Source organism: Gracilinanus agilis, chromosome 2, assembly GCF_016433145.1.
Source record: "Gracilinanus agilis isolate LMUSP501 chromosome 2, AgileGrace, whole genome shotgun sequence".
Taxonomy (NCBI): domain Eukaryota; kingdom Metazoa; phylum Chordata; class Mammalia; order Didelphimorphia; family Didelphidae; genus Gracilinanus; species Gracilinanus agilis.
Window position 1 is genome coordinate 215259621 of NC_058131.1, and position 17849 is coordinate 215277469.

At 35.9% G+C, this 17849-nt stretch overlaps 1 protein-coding gene across 1 annotated transcript in view; it reads right to left on the minus strand.

Annotated features, from left to right (window-relative positions):
- CDH13 (cadherin 13) overlaps window positions 1–17849 on the minus strand; it is a 1311104-nt gene that overhangs the window by 32777 nt on the left and 1260478 nt on the right. Inside the window, exon 12 of the mRNA XM_044659579.1 lies at window positions 4958–5100. Coding sequence (XP_044515514.1) covers window positions 4958–5100 — 143 coding nt within the window. The remainder of the gene's footprint in view (window positions 1–4957; window positions 5101–17849) is intronic.

Here is a 17849-nt window from a genome sequence, read left to right on the forward strand (position 1 = left end):
ATGATGGCTGCTAAATTGACCAACAAGATTTTTTAGAGTCATTAGTGCTTTTCACATCACTCCAGGCTCAACAATAGTAATGCTAAACAACTAATGGAGAAGATTTCCATTTCTATTCAGATGTAGAGGCCTAAAATAAATAAACACATATTACAGATGTTTCTCTATCATGCATCTTTTCTTCATTTTTAAAATAAGAATTTATCTTTTCTTGAAATCATGTGATGGGTCCAAGGTAGAGTCTTGGCCCTATAATTAAGATCCCAATATCTGTCTCATACGGGGATCAGGGTGCTAATAATGGACTAGTGTGGCAGCGTTATTATAATTGGTGAATTCCTGCAATGATGACGTGTTAGCAACAGAATCATTAGTGTTTCCTTGAGTGACACTGCATGATAACCTCCCACAGACTCATTAGAGCCACAAGGCAAAGGAAGCCATCTTTCTCAAGCTGCTGAACCTGTTGAAATGCAGTCCCAAAACTGTGATATACCCATTGTCATACAACAGGCAGACTTGCCAAAGATTACCTTCTTGCTGACTGAAAAACTGTTGTCAAAGAGGAGAGAAGTATAAAAGATACACCTCCAGGGTTTTGTCTTTAAATCTCTTCATCACTGTTAATTGACTACTTTGTTGGGTGTATGGCCCAACCATCGGCTCCTTTTACTGATACTTAACACATTGGCTTCCTCCAATCCATGTGAATCTTGCCTTTCTTGTACTGAATTCTACAACTATAGAATCTTTTGGTTCCTCCAACAAACACATTTATTACAATGAGACACATATTTTTTAACTTGCTTAACTCATAGAAAACATTTTTTTTATTTAGGAACAGTTTGACTTGTTTCTAAACCACCAGTTCTTCTTGGTACCATTCTTTTCATGAACAGTTTGAAATGAAAGCAGATGGGGAATATGCATCAAGTTCAGTGGAGTCATAGCAAAGTGAACAATTCATCATGGGCTCTGGAGATGGTATGCAATTCATGGGGTCAGGCCCATTCAGCTGCCCTGTGCCATTAAAATAACTAGCAATGGAAGCTATTTTTTCCCCTACTACAATAAACAGCCTGGGCAGCAAAAATCCCAGAAATGAGACCTTTTGGAAGTAAAATGTATATGTATTTGTTTGTTCCCTAGATTTATAGCTTAGCTATTCCCTGAAGATCTCAAAGCCTGGTTCAGGGACCTTAATCAAAAATATCTAACATCAGAAAACTTCAAACCAGGGATGCAAGGGAGAACTGGGTAGGGGAGAGAAACTGGGCAGGAGAGAGAAAGAAGCAAAACCAAATCAAGTACAAATCTAAGTCCCTGGAGTACCTTTTCTGGTTCCTTTTTCCAATTTTGGGAGCTATCTGGGGCTTCTTTGCAGACCAATCACCTTTACAAGTGTAATTTTTGAAATGTGAAGTAAAATCTCCAGTGACGGTTCCCAAACCACATGGGACAATCAGATTGACATCTGACTTTTCTGGGTGGTTAATAGAGTGGAGACCATAACTCTACCAGGACTTAGCATCTACTAATAGTCATTGCATTACCTTGCACTCAGCATATTCCTGAGTGACTTCCATTCTTATTACACTCTAAAATATCCATTTTGCTGTTTTCTTGAATATTTTTTATTTTTGTTTTTTTACCTAGACCAGCAATTTCCATCCACCGAAATCCTTTAATAAAGAGTATCTATGCTCTAGAGACCTCATCTTAACCTTTTCGAAAAATCAGAACTATATAAGGTAAATTATGATATTCACCTCCAAAGATAAAAGAGCAAAATCTTGCCAGTGTGAAAGGTCACAGTTTATTCATCTATAGAGAAAATAAATTCATTGATCAGATCATTTAACTATAGCGCTACTTTAGCAAAATATAACTTCACCTACATGGAAATAAAATAATTTATGTTAGAAACTCAATTTTTAATTCAAGGAAATTGAGGGAGTTCAAGAATATTGTTATATCACTTATACACTATCCCCATATTTCAGAATGATGACCTTAACAGAATGATTTATATCTGAGGAATTATGTTGGTTCTCTATTAGTGATTTTAGACTAAGATTCCATCCATCATCAATCAATAATATTGTGCAAATTGGTCTTCCTATAATTTTTGGATTCCCAAGAAAAGGGTCCCATTATGCCTTTTAACTACAAATTTGCCCTTTCTTTATCTTTTCCCTCATTTTCCAAATCAAGGAAGTATTGAGAGAGACAGATAAAGACACAGACAGAGAAAGACAAAGACAGAGACAAAGAGACAGAGGGAAGTGGTTTCTCTCAAGCACTATATCCTATGCTTTGATGTGATCACCATTATTTTAAAATTTTTCTTCATGTAGATAATAGGTATGTGAGTTGTTTAATTACTTACAAGTCAAATGTTTATAGCAAGCAGAGTAGAAGTTGAGGAAATAGACTAAAATTTTTTCTTTCCATAAAGAGGTGGGTACATCCTTTATTCTTTGAGTTCTTCAGAGTTCTGATGACTCTGACTACATCTCACTTTTATGCTATGGTTCTAACTTCCTTTTTGTGTTCTGGCATATACTGCTCACATGCTACTGATGCTTTCCAGTTTAGCTTATTTAGTTCTGGGAACGACTAGAGAAAACCTCCTCATGCTACTTCTCTTACAGGCTCTGCATCTCTTAAAGCTCTTAAGTATAACTAAAGTCCCCTTTTGGACTCGGTGATTTTAAAAGTCTAAATCACCGTAAAGATTGTTTGAGTCTCAGGACTACAAATACTATTGTTATTCCTCAAACTCATATTACTGTAGGATAGACTGAGAAGGATAGGGGAAAGAAGCAGGTTCATTATGTATTTTAACAGTAATCCAGATAAGGAGTTATAATAGCCTGAAAAGGCACCATTAGCTAAGACTATTATAATTTCTATATATACCATAAAGGATACTGCGTACCATTGTAAAAGATAACTAATTGGACTTTTTTTTTCAATGCTCACTCTTATGGTTATAGTGGTAAAATATAACAAGAAATTCTGTAGAAAAAAATCTAAAAATAATTTACAACTGATTAGTTGATGGAGTGGCAAGGAAGAGGGAAGAATCAAAGATGAATAAAAGGTTATAAAATTTGATGAGTTGGAGAATATAGTCTTTTTAACAGAAATAGCAAAGTTTGGAGGAGCATGACTGGACACACTGTGTGTGAATGAGCTCCATGGTCTTATCCATCTCCAAATCTATGATTCTATTCATTTTCTATTTTGTTTTCATTTTTTCCAATACGGTAAATGGACTTCAATTTGGAAAAGACAGAATTTGATTAACCACTCATTTATTAAATTCCTAAAATGTATTAGATGCTATGCTAGACATTCAGGATATAAAGAAAAAAAATACAGTGTCTTGTCATTAAGGAAATTACTTTTATTGGCATAAATGCCGATGAGGGTGAGGGGAGGGTAAAAGGATATTTAAGTACTCTAAATCAGCTCTATCTTTCTGGCCCTGATAATTTTATCCCAGAACATTGATAGAACTTGTATATATGACATCTGAGTTATTTTCATAAATTTTTGGAAATTATAAAGAATGGGGTGGCAGATTCCAAAAGAGGAAAGGTAAGCAATTGTCCTGGTTTTCAAAGGAGGAAAATGGTAGATTATGGAAATAGTTTCCCAGGAAAATTGATGTTATCTCAGAAAAATTTTAGAATAGATGATTAAACAGATGATTTGATCTGTCTCTCCCTGAATACAGTGTCTGATAAACAATCCTTACTCATAAAAATATATCAATAATCAGGAAACCACATACAGAAAGTAGAAAAATTTGATCTTAGTATCAGATATCACAATTATATTGATTAGATTCAACATCTACCTTTCTGGGGAACTCCTGGGTTCTATTTCCTTTAGCATACCAATTTATTTGCTAAATGTGAGAGGAAACTATGGGATTATTTTAGTTTATACTTTTCTTATTTTTCCTCATGTAGAAAAATATTTCATGTGGTTATAGGAACTCTTTTGAGAACTTTTCATAACCTTTTACTATTTATTCAGAGGGGGAAGGCTTTTGATAATTTACATTTGCTTTATTGCTTTAATCTTATATTTTGACATCAGATCATTCTCAGAAACATTTCATGCAAAATTTTCCCTTATTCAGCTGCTTCCCTTTTTATTCTGTTGCATTACTTTTGTGGGTATGATATTTTTTCAACTTGATGTGATCACAGTTATCTTGTTTTAATTTTTGTAATCATCTCTAACTTTTCTTTTGCCTAGAAATTCTCCCCCTCAGCTCACAAGTTCTAAATCTCTACTCTCGCACTCTCTCTCTCTCTCTCTCTCTCTCTCTCTCTCTCTCTCTCTCTCCCCCACAATTTTGCTTCATTGTGGCAAATACCATAGATGCTGGTTAAAACTTAATTTCTATCAAATGTAGGAAGGATTCACATTAGACATTGTATTTCTTCCAGAAGTTGACATCATCCTTGAAAGATGGCCTCTAAGGGCCATCTTTTTTTATTTTGGTGTTTGTAGAAACAGTGTTTAGCGTAAGGCTTGGCTGATGGTGCACAGATGACAAATGCTTATTGACTGATCACTGATTGACTATTGACTTAAAAACATATTTAACCTACATCAAGTTTAAATCTATCCTGAACATATTTACCTCAGAAGTTAGAGTGCATAAGAAGGCCTAAAAACAAGAGAGAGCCAACTAGAAGGCTCAGTGGATTAAGAACCAGCCTAGAGATATGAGATCCCTGATTCAAATCTGACCTCATATACTTCCTAGCTATGTGACCCTGGACAAGTCACTTTATTCCCATTATCTAGCCCTTAACACTCTTTTGCCTTCCAACAAATACAAAATGTTGACACTAAAATAGAAGGTAAGGTTTTTTTTTAACTAAATGTTCACTATAATTCAAATACTTGTAAAAAGTTTTTTAATACTTACCACTGTCTATTGCAAGGAAAAGTGCAGTGTATATATTATTGTGGACAAATGGAGATTCACGGTCCAAGACAGCTGCTGTATCAATTGTCCCATTTATTGGGTTGATGTATAACCATCCTGCTGGATCTTTATAAATAGAATACCTAAAACAAAAAGACAGACATATTAAGGTTATTGAAACTGGTGCATATTTGAATACAGAAAGGACAATGTGCTTTATATCACAGAATGATGTAACACAGCATTGCTCTTGACCTGGAATTCTTTAAAGGGGAATTATTTGTCAGAATTTTTTCTTAATTCAGAAAATTGATCAAGTTTTCATTACTAGCAGATCACATCAAATATATCCATTTCAGTCACATATTTAAGACATTTACCAGAAGTCTCAGTGTGTTTAATGTTGACATTCAGAGTATACTGGGGTGGGGGGGTTAGTAGGAAGAGGGGAGCAGCTCGGTGGCTCAGTGGATTGAGAGCCAGGTCAAGTGACAGGAGGTCCTAGGTTCAAATCTGGCCTCAGACACTTCCCAGCTGTGTGATACTGGACAAGTCTCTTAACCCCCATTGCCTAGCCTTTACCACTCTTCTGCATTGGAACCAATACACAGTATTAACTAAGACAGGAGGTAAGGGTTTACAAAAAGAGAATATACTGGCTCACTAGCAGTCTATTTTTCAGACCTACTGATAGTCCTGTGTTTATGCCACATGTAGAGATGACAGGCAGTGGCCACTTTCACCATTCATTGAAATCTAAAATCGAAAGTCATTGTATATGAAATAAGTAACCGAAATCAATCATTTTTCCCAGAATGAGAAAATACAGAAATGTAAAGCAAATATTTCACTGACATGGCCCCAAGGTTCTCATTATCCTAGAAAGAACAAGGCACAGACACTGAGAGTCATTTTAACCACTGAATGAAGCATTTCCCTTAGAGTATACAATCACAGGGTAGCATCAGCACTTGAAACAAGTTTGAGAGCCCTGACTAGATCAGTCTGTGGCTCTCCACGTTTTCTGTCTCCACACTACTCCTTGCTTTATTCTGGTGGCCCAGTTTGGGGGTTGGGGAGAGAAGAGGTGAGAAGGAGTAATGAAGTGTGATTTGAAATTTTCATTACAAATACTTTGATTTTATTATATTACTAAGTATTCATTTTATTAGGAGCATTAAATGGCTTCAATGTAAGAAAGCATCAGCCATAATATGTAAAGAAACTTCAGTGAATCTATAGATTTCTATCTTCTTCATGGAATGGAGAGTTTTCTCAAACACCAGGTTCACTGGGAAGCTATCATTGGGACTGCCTTATTACCAATTACTTCCTTCACACTGTTCCAAGTGGACCATAGGCTTACAACTGCATTTCCACCCAAATTTCCATTCTGAAAAATATTTATCCCAAGACAGATAGGGAATGTGTCCTCTCATTGGTCTAATAAAGGTGACAGAATTTGGCATTTGTTCCTGATAGCATTTCCACTTTCATCTCAAGTTTCATTAATAAAATAACAGTCTGATTTAACAAATAGGAGTGAAGACCTTGAAATAAAACACTTTGTGTTACACTACAACCTCAGTTTGCTCAGGGGAAGAGAGATATTTTTGACTGTCAAATCAAAAAAAAAATCATATGAGATTGGAGAGCTTTTCTCATGCTAAATCTTTAGAAGAGTGGCCTCATAGTCAAATTTAGATATTAATCAACATTATTTATAAGAGATCTTATAATACCAATATCTTAATATAGGGGTGGAAGGCATGCAGCTTAAGGTACTACAAGAATATTTTTCCCCTTTTGAATGAATTTTGGTCCATATTTCTTTATTCAGGATAATTTTGGATTATATGAACAGGCAAGCAGACAAGGGTCCAGACTCACCATCGATTCTTTTTTTATATAGAATCCTTAACTTTGGACTTAGAATCAATACTAAATATTGGTTCCAAGGCAGAAGTGCAGTAAAAGCCAGCTAAATAAGGTACTTGCCCAGGGTTAGCCAGCTAGGAAGTATCTGAGGTAAAATTTGAACCCAGGACCTCTAATCTCTGGCCCTGACACTCAATTCAATGAGCCAACCCACCCATTGATACTTCTTGACTTCTGAATATCCTTTTTATAACTATTTAACCAAAAAGCAAACATTAAGTGGCTACTAAAGCACAGTGTGAGAAATTGTGTTATCCATGGGGATACAAAGGGGAAAAAATGTAATTGTCTCTACCCTCAAGAAGGTTACATTCTTTCAGGAGAAAAAATGATAAAAAACAAATATTTGCAAAATAAATACCAAGTAATGATTTGGCTGGCGGGGAGGGGTGGTCACTGATGGTTGGGTGTATTACGGAAGCAATCATAAAGGAGGTGACATGACATGACCTGTGAAATAAACTAGATTTCAAGAGACAAGAGGAGTTCAGGTACAGATGCAGGCGATAAAAACACAGAGATAGGAGTTTAAATATCTTATTGGTAGGGGTGGGAGTGGGCAGCAAGAAAGCAAGTTTGGCTGAATTGGAAAATATCCTAGTGCTTGAAAAATAGGTTGGAGCCAAGATATGGAGAGTTCTAAAGGTTCGATTAGGAGACTTTCTCGATCACAGAAATAATAAGCATCCCTTGGAGTTGAATGAACAAAGGAATAACAGTCCAACTTGTTTTATAATAATAATCTTTGGTCAGCTTTGTGCAAAATGTCAGCTCTGTGATGAAGAGGAGAGACTTAAAGTTTAGAGACCAACTATATGGCTATTGCAATACTACAGATTTGTTTGAGTTGAGAAAGATCTGGCATGGGATGAGCATTGGTTGAGTAGAGAGAAGTAGGAAATGTTGTGGAGCTTGAATCAAGATTTGACAAATGGCTGGGTTTGTGCAATGAAGGAAAGAGAGAAATATAATATGACTGAGATAACAAACTAAGGTGACTGGGAAATGAGTGGTAGCTTTGAAAGATATAAAAAAATTTACAAAAGAAGTGAATTTGTGTGTGGGTGGTAATGATTTTTGTTTTTATCATCTTGAATTATAGAAGCCTGCGGGATATACAGTTCAAATGTCCAATGAGTAGCTTGGTAGAGAAGGAATACTAGAGTTCAGGTAAGACAATACATCTGGGTATATATAACTTGGAATCATCTAATTAAAACTGAGTTATGGAAAATGATGTGAAATAAAAAGAGAGGAGAGAGAAGAGGAGCGATACACCTCCTTAGATGATGAAAAATGGCAGGGTTGGTGAGGATTTTTAAAGGACGGAGATCTTGCCATGTTTGTAGGCAGTATCTTTCCATGACAGAAATCACTGACCTTTGTTGCTTAATTCAGAATAATCAGAGTGTAACTAATTTATAAAGTGTCCTTTTCTTAAATGTTGAAAATTGGTTCCCCAATATGTGGCCTGCAATTCCCTTGGAGACCAAGGAGTTATTTTAAAGCATCCAATAATTTTTGGATTCATATGTCCAGCAGGCATGATCATTTTGATATTCGTGTAGCTTCAATATGTATGTATATAACACAACGTATATGTATATATCTATATCATCTATATCTATTTATCTATCTACCTACCTACCTGTCTCTATCATTTATTTATCTATCTATCTACCTACATATTGGGGTAACTAGTTTGCAAAGTGGTTAGAGTGCCAAGTATGGAGTCAGGAAGAACTAAATTCAAACCCAGCCTCAGACATTTATTAGTTTGTGTCACTGGGTAACACTTTTAATGTCTATTTGCCTCAGTTTCCTCAAATGAAAAATCAGGATAATAATAACATTCTTCAGTTTTTGTGAGGAAAAATGAGATAATTGTAAAGCATATAGCACAGTACCTGGCACCTAGTAAGCACTATATAAGTGTTAGCTATTGTTATGATCATTGCTAATATTTATCAGTATTGTATTTATGAGTAAATACATATGTATAATATTTTCAGAGCTGTGTAGATACTATTATAATTGATCAAAATAAATGAATTTAAAAAGCAGGATTGAATCAATATATACTTATCATTGCATATTTTCTTGATTACTAGATGGAATTTTTAAACTGGAAAAGCTTAGGAGCTATCAATGCAAACATTTAATAAGATATTGACTTATGACTAGTACCAATTTTCTCTTTGCTTCCCCTGGCAGGGTCCTGACTCTCAGTGCCATCAAATACAAAAGACAATTTCTGGTTTCCTAGGATGAAACTCAAAGATATGAAATTAAAGTAATTAGCATTTCCTCATTAGTGTATTTCAGAAATGTGATTAAGTACATATTTTTATTGATATGGAAACCTGACCACTGTATATAGCATTACTTTTTATGATAAAATGACTTCTGGGTTTCAACAACAATCTTGAATTTGAAATAAACCCCTTTATCTTTTGCATCTTGGGGTTTTCTAGTACCTGTGGGTCTTAACAAAATAAAAAAAATATCCTGATGGTTGTAACTTCTCGTTAAATATTTTTGTTATCATAGATTTGGTTTTATATAAGTTGTGTTTTGTAACAGAAAGGCCCAGAATTGGAAAAATATTATGATTGTCTTTTATTCATTTAATGGTATCATATTTTTACTGATTTGAGTTACTACTAATGAAAAAAAAAAAACTCTGCCTATAAGAACTGAGGCTAAGTGATGGATTAGGTCTTGGTTGCTGTTGTTGTTGGTGGTGGTAGTAGTAGTAGTAGTAGCGGTGGTGGTGGTGGTAGTAGTAATAAAGTATTATTGAAGCTTTTCTTTGCTCAGTTCATACTTTTCTTTTTGTCTTAGAAAAAATTGCCATGTGGAGATTCAACTTCCTACCTGAGGCATCTTACTGTTAACTAGCTGTGGAAAATTAATAGTACCACCACCAGCACTATTACCATTATTACTGTTATTATTGCTATTTCTGCTACTACTATTTATTTAATAATAAAACCAAAAGTGCTATTTCCCATTTGGGATTCTCATGTCCTAAATATAAGTAATATTAAGTATGTTTAGTTGTAATCTTTTTTGATTATATGTTAATAATTTTATTTGAAGCATAGCTACCTGTAGCCTCACAAATTTTCATTTCAACAGGTTTTTTCCCCTTGCTTCTCATATCTGAAAGACCCTTTGCCTTTCCCTGCCCCATGATTCTAAGATAACAATAGTATTTAGCAAATTTATTCCCAAGATCTTTATTAGGACCTAAGCTGAAAAAATACACTCATTTCAGGGCAGCTAGGTGAGATTGTGGATAGAGCACCAGTCCTGGAGTAGGGAGAAGCTGGATTCAAATCTGACCTTAGACACACTTCCTAGTTTTGTGACCCTGGGCAAGTCACTTAATCTCATGTACCTTGCCCTTAGCATTTCTTATGTCTTTCAATTGATATTTAGCATCAATTTATTAAAGATAGAAGATAAATTTAAAAACACATACCCATTCCAAGATAACCACCACCCACAAATGTTATAGTTCTTATGAAACTCTTAGGTCAGTGATGGTGAACCCTTTAGACTAAGTGCCCAAACTGTAATCCTCATGCCACGTGTGAGCCCTCCCCTCTGCTAGAGGAGGGAGAAAGCATTCTCATTGGGCTGCTGGGCAGAAAGGTGGGTGAAGTGAGAAATGTCCTCAGATCCATGTGGAGAGGGGAAAGGGAGCAACTGCTTCTGGCATGCTCCTGCACATGTGCCATAGGTTTGCCAACATGGCCTTAGTTTAATTACGGAATTAGCTCATCATATATTTCCATATGACAGGTGCATACATCTGAAACCACTGAAAATCTTGACTGTGTTTTGACTCTTAATTTCCCCAAGGACCAAAGAGGAATAGAGAAAATAACATTCACAAGCTGGACATATGTTCTTTCACTAATTAGTACTATAAATCTTCAAGAATATTCCAAAAATCTTACCAATAAGGACTAATATTATAAGGAAAACTTTTTCTTTGTTTCTGAAAACATCTATTTCCAGTGTCACACATATTCTCATTTATATGTTCACTGTGTAGGTTTTTGGGAAAAAATAAAACAAAACAGAAATTCTCCACACCTGGAGCATCCCAGCTAGATTGACCTACCAAGGTCTACCCTGGCAACATTTATACTTCTCAAGTCGCAGTTCAACTGAAATCCAGCAAAGTATATCTGATTCTCTACAGTAATTCATTCTTCAAAAACCTAATTGGAATATACATGAGTTATGCATTACATTTTGCTTTCACATTTTTTTTAGTCTGGAAGTAAGACTTACCACATAATTATCCATTTACAGAGCATTTGCTATTAAATGTTGCAGAATAGGAGGGAAATACTAATTACCTGTCCCATGCCTGAAACTATCCCCACAAACATTATACAGAATCAAAATCTGAGTTTGAAACCTAGTTCCTGAACCTCACTGGTCCTCAGTTTCCACATCTGCAAAGAAAGAATAAAATTAACTGCTTTGCCTACCTTATAGAGCTTTTGCAAAGGTTTTGTAAGATGTGGATAAGTGCATAATTGTATAGAATTCTCATATCAAGAAATTCAATGTTTTATGGACTCACTGTTATTTTCCAAACCACATACATATGAAAAGCCTCTTTTTTAATGTGAAGGCCTGTTGAATTTTTGTTAATATATGCCACATGGACCAGCTAATTCTGATGTACTCTCTAGCCACAGATTCTTCCAAAATGTATATTACTCATCAAAAGGAAATGTACACTGGTCTGACTGATTACCACAGAATTATTAATACACAGATTCTGTGCATTGGAAGTGATCTCGGTGGCTATCTGATCTATCTAAAACACACAAAGAATACCCAATATAGTATATTCAACCTTTGATTGTCCACCCTCTGAATATTTTTTAGCAAATATTTTTAAGTAAATATTTTTAAGTAAAATATTTTTAAGTAAAAGGAATTCCACAACTCTTGAGGACACTTGGTTCATTGAGGTACCTCCAATTGTTGGGAAGTTTGTTTTTTTTTGTATTCCCCAATATTAAATATTAATTGCCCTTTCTTCAACTTTCAACCAGTGCTCCTGGTTCTGCTCTCTTGAGTCAAAAAATAATAAGTTTAATCCTTCTTTCAAGTGACAGTCCTTCTAATACTTGAACATGACCATCTAAGTCTTCTCTGAAATAAATATCCTTAGTTACTTCAACTTATTCTCATGAGGCATGGAGACTTTTCTTTATCACAATTGCTCTTTTTTGGACACTCTTCTATTTATCAATTACCTTCATAAGCACATCATACCTCAGCTGAGATCTGATTAGGGCAAAATACAATGGTACTATCACTTCCGTATTATTGAAAAGTACTGCTTTTTAATTCAGTGGAAGGTGGAATTTGTTTTTGTGTTAGCCATATTATTCTGCAGATATATTGAACTTCTAGGCTTCTCAAAACCCCCATTTTTTTCAGAACAACAGATTTCTATCTTAAACTGATGAAGTTGATTTTTATTTTTGAACTGAAATGTAGGATTTATCTCTACTGAATTTCTTCTTATTTGATTCAGCTCAATACGCTAAACCTGTGTTGGTGAATCTTTGGCATGTGTGCAGGAACATGCTGGAGGGGGCATTTCTCACATCATCCACTCCTCTGCCCATCAGCCCAATGGAAGTACTTCCTCCCTCCCCTGTCTGGGGTAACACAGGGGCCTCATATGTGGCATGAGGGTTGCAGTTTGGGCACTCCATCTCTAAAAGGTTCACCATGACTGCTCTAGGCCTGCATAATCTTTTGATATTGTTAGCTGTCCTTCCCAGGTTTATGACATCTGCATTTTTGATAAGAAGCCTATATATGATTTTATCCTAGCCATTACTGAAAATATTTAATAGCACAAATACAAGGACATAGGTCTGAGGCCTTGTATTGGAGAATACCAATTATGTTGACATGGAACAAATAAAACCACTCTTTGAAGTCAGCCATTCAATTACCTGGACATATTTGTCCATATTTCTCTATTTTCTCCCCAAGAATAGCATGAGATTCTTCATACACTCACATATACATACACATCTGTATGTATGTATGTATGTATCTTTGCTAAAAATCTAGGTAAACTATATTCTCAGCATTTCCTTCATTAACTACTTTGGAAATCCTGCCAAAAAAGGAATTGAGATTTCTCCAAAATGACATGTTTTTGATGAAGTCATGCTATCTGCAAAAGCTACTTCTCTCCTTGCATATTCTTTAACCATATTTTTAATATGTTCTAGAATTTTTCTGGGAATGGGAAATGAGCTCAATGGTCTATAGTTTGCAGAAAAATCTTCCTTTATTTTTTTTGAACATTTGTAAATGCTTTGTTCTTCTCCAATAATCTTGTGACTCCTTACCCATTTTTCTATGATCTTTCAAATATCACTGACAGTGGCTTATCAATCATAATATCTGTCCATTCCTTCATTACTCAAGAATGCTAGTAATCTGGGATAGGTGACCTAGATTCATGGAGGATAGTCAAGAATTCTCGTACTAATATTGGGAATCAATTGAATATCATTTTTATTCTTTCATTTCTTATACAAAATTGTTGTGACTCAGATAGTTCAGATTTAGTATTGGAATGAAACAAGACTTTTGTAGGTTATTCAATGGTTAACAGAAGGAATTTTATTTTTCCACAGCTGGTTTACAGCAAACTATCTTAGAAGGGAAGCTGGAATTACTTCTGGTCCTTTGTACTAAGACAAAAAGAAAATCTTATCAATGAGCTAGTCCCTTGAGGCAAGGAAAGCTTCTGTACCTTGAAAAGAGAAGAATTAGTCTAGCTTGTGTGAGGTAGAACTTAAAGAAAAGTTAGACCAGCCTACAAGGTAGGCCCCTAAGCCATATTGTTCCTTTACACACACACACACACACACACACACACACACACACACACACACACACGTCATTCTCTTTGGTAGAGAAAGCAGGGGAGAAAATAATTGAGCATCTCTAGTGTCTCTGTTGTGTAATCATTATCCCCACCAAGCAAAGGGCCTTTCCCCTAGGAGAATTTTTAAAAAATTCTTTTTGTTCTTAACTTTCTTCACCAAACTCAGCTTGTCATTAGCTTTAGCATTACTGAATTTATTTAAACAGAATTACAAAGCCATCATTACTGCTGGAAAAATAACAGGAAACATTTGATGAATGTGGTACATAGCCTTTCAGGGAGAATAGTAGTTTCCTTTTAGTTTCTTCCTTTCTGCTATAGAGAAGCAGCCTCTGTCACTCATAGTATGAACTGAAAGGAAAGAGGAGCAGTGGTATGGTGGGAAGAACCCTGGAGGTAAAGCCACAGTGCTTAGATTTTCATTTTGCCTTTATTTCTTGCTACCTTTAACACCTGGGGCAAGTTATTTCTGAAGTCTGTACCATAATTTCCGTCCTCTATGAAATGAGTAGTGGGGTCCATGGCATTCTATGATTCTACATTTAATGTGTCCAAATTAACAAGTCTTGCCCCAAGTGTAAGGGAAAAACAATTGATCTCTCTATCTCCCTCTGTCTCTCTCTGTCTGTCTCTGTCTCTTCCTCTCCTCCTCTGTCTCTTCCTTTCCCTCTCTGTCTTTGTCTCTGTTTCTGTCTCTCTGTCTCTGTCTCTCTCTGTCTCTCTCTGTCTCTCTCCCTAAATCCTTCCCTCTCCCCCCTCCATCTGTCTCTTCCTCTCCATCTCTTTCCATCTCTGTCTCTCCCTCTCAATCTCTGTCTATCTGTCTCTCTGTCTCCATCTCTCTCTGTCTCTCTCTCTCTCTCTCTCAATCTCTGTCTATCTCTGTCTCCATCTCTCTCTCTTCACACACACAAACGTGTAAAGTTGAACTGCATTAAGCAGCTAGAGTTATGGGACCAGTACCCATTACTTTCCAAGAGACATGGAGAAAATAGTGTCATAAGAAGTACCAAGCACAATTCAAATTGCTTTCTCAAAAGATCACCCTTCCCGTGCATGTGCATTCTTTCTTGTTTATTTTTTTTATTCCTGTTATCTTACTATTATTGTTGGTATTCCCACATTGTCTCAGTGTCCTCTGATTTAGATGTGAAATCATCAAGTGCCTCATCAGTCAGTAAGCAGCCTCTCTCTAGTCTTCCTCTGTTCCTGGCCCCAAATTCTTCACAGGCCTTGGAAAATGACAACTTCTGAACATTCTTAGGTGGTACATTTTGAAATATACTCTTAAAAAATAATTAACAGCATAGCAATTTGCCATGAAAAGAGCACTGGAAAGAGAGTTAGAACAAATGAATTTACTTATTAGCTCTATGACCTTGGCCAATCCCCTCTGCTTTCTGATGTTCAGTTTCTTTATATATAAAATATGAGGAAATTAAAATTGGTCCTAAGGCCTATTCCATTCCTGAGATTTTATGATCTTGTGGAATAAGAAAAGAATGATCCCAAATAGGAATTGTGAAGTCTCTGTGACTTTCCAGACAAAAACATACTTCTCTGGCCCTTATTCTTTAATATGCATTATTTTCTCATTTAGAATATAAGTTCACTGAAAGCAGAGATTTCTGTCTTTTTTGTATTTCTTTCAACATAACTTAGTATAATGCCTCACATGTATTACATATTTTTAAAATCCTCACCTTCCATCTTAGAATCAATACTAAAGCAGTAAGGGATAGGCATTAAGAGTTAAGTGACTTGCCCAAGGTCACACAGCTAGGAAGTATCTGAGGTCAGATTTGAACTCAAGACCTTCTGAACCTAGATCTGGCTCTCAATCCCACTAAGCCACATAGCTTCCCCTCACACTTTATGTTTAATAATTCTTTTTATTCATCCATTCATTCATTTTCCCCCTCACCCATTGGTATCACAATTCCTTACAAGAACTTTCTGTTTTACTCATAATTTGACTAGTAAAAAAAAAAAAAAAAGGACAGAAATTTTATTGCCCATGAAAATGAACTGCTAAAACAATAATGCTGTTAATTGGTTCATTTCTGTGGGAATTGACTCTTTCCTTTCCTTTAAATTTCTGGAACAAATGCAGAGGCAGGAAAATCAGCCAAAGGTGGTATTTCATCTCTAGCTTAATATAAAACAAGTTTGCAATTAACCTTAGGCTAATTTTAAAACTTGAAACATATTTAAGTTAGTGATAATATTTAGTGGACTGTTTTACCAATCCATTATTGCCCTCCTAAGGAGTACTTTGGAATAGAAAGAAACACTAAATTACGCATTCCATATTTCAAAACATGGCCCAAGCAGCTCCCTTTGTTTCGATTGTTATGATCCTGGGATCATGTGCTCCTACATTGGAGGGAGATTCTATAACACTTTTGTTCTTTGTAGTCCAGCAGGCAGGATCATAGATTTTTAGTTGGAACGTGCCTCAGAAATCAGATTATCCAGTGCCTTCATTTTATCTGTTGGAAAATATGTCAAAGAAGTCTAAATGACTTGCCTAAGATCATATAGGTAGGAGGGGCAGCTGGGCAGCTCAGTGGATTGAGAGTCAGGCCTAGAGACGGGAGGTCCTAGGTTCAAATCCGGCCTCAGACGCTTCCCAGCTGTGTGACCCTGGGCAAGTCACTTGACCCCTATTGCCCACCCTTACCACTCTTATACCTATGAGCCAATACACAGTAGTTAAGGGTTAAAAAAAAGATCATATAGGTAGGAGGTATGAGTTCTTGGATTTGAACCCACATCCTCTGACTCTACAGATTACGTGTGTATGTGTGCTTCTCTGCAAATAGCAAGAATCTAACCATTAATGCCATAGCTAAGGCTAGGCAACCAGGTCTTTGTCCCAGAACACAATTGTTTAGATGGCACTGGCAGCTTTCCATCACTAATATAGAAACAAATAAGCTTAGTATATAGTTATCAAGAATGATATTTGACCTTACTCTGTTCTGCCAAAGCATATGCCTCTGTATCCCCGGTGCCCATCCTCTAGGTGAATACCACATCCAAACCTGCCCTTGCACTTCCCCTCAGCCAACAGTTCAGAAATGGGCTTACATGCGGGGGGTGAAGGGGAAAGTAGGGGTATGAAGCATGTGAACAGGTTAAAAATGAATATTAATAAATGTTTAAAAAAAATAAATGGGCTTACAGTGTTCTAGAGACTTTAGCAACTGGGATCCAAGGTTTTTTCCTAGTTCTTTCAAAAAGATCCTCTGTTTTTGCCCTTTAAATTTTCTGCTCTCCTTGCTAAATTGCTTTTTTCTTAAAACACTGATTTGACGACATGTCATGCTAAGCATTAATCTCTGGAAGAAGCAAATAGGGTGAAAGCCTTTAAAAAGATGGTAGCAGGGACTAGGCTGAAGAAACTAGACACAAGAGAAGAGAAAATTCTCCATGAACATGAGTTATCACATTTACATTCTACTAAATTTCTAATGTGGTATCTTCCAACTCTCAACTGTGATTCTCTGATTCTGTGAAGAACAAGAGGAAATAGTTTCAAGAAGTACACAATCCTCTCTTTTGGAAGCCCAGGCAAAATCAGTGTTCCTATTTCTTCTCTATTTTTATTATAAGCAAATAAAAATTAAATATGTATAATTGTTCTATTAAAAATGAGATTGGACTTTTTGAGTCTAACAATGACATAATAAAAGGTGATACTTTCTGTTGTAATGAGGACAAGAAAAGTGAAAGAACTTGCCCTACCCTTACCTAGTTTCAAGTAGTAAAGGATTCTAGAATGAATCACTGATTAAGGTGATGACTTCCTTTTATTGACATAACAGGAGTCTCTTGGTTCAATATTGAAGATCCTGAAGTGAGGGATGGATCTGTATTTACTTACTTGGAAATATAATTTTTTCCTGGAAAATTGATTTACTCCTCCTGTCCAGAGCTTCCAGTTTAGAAGACTGGAATGACTCCATTGTTTTCAAGTTCCCAATATGGGTAGGA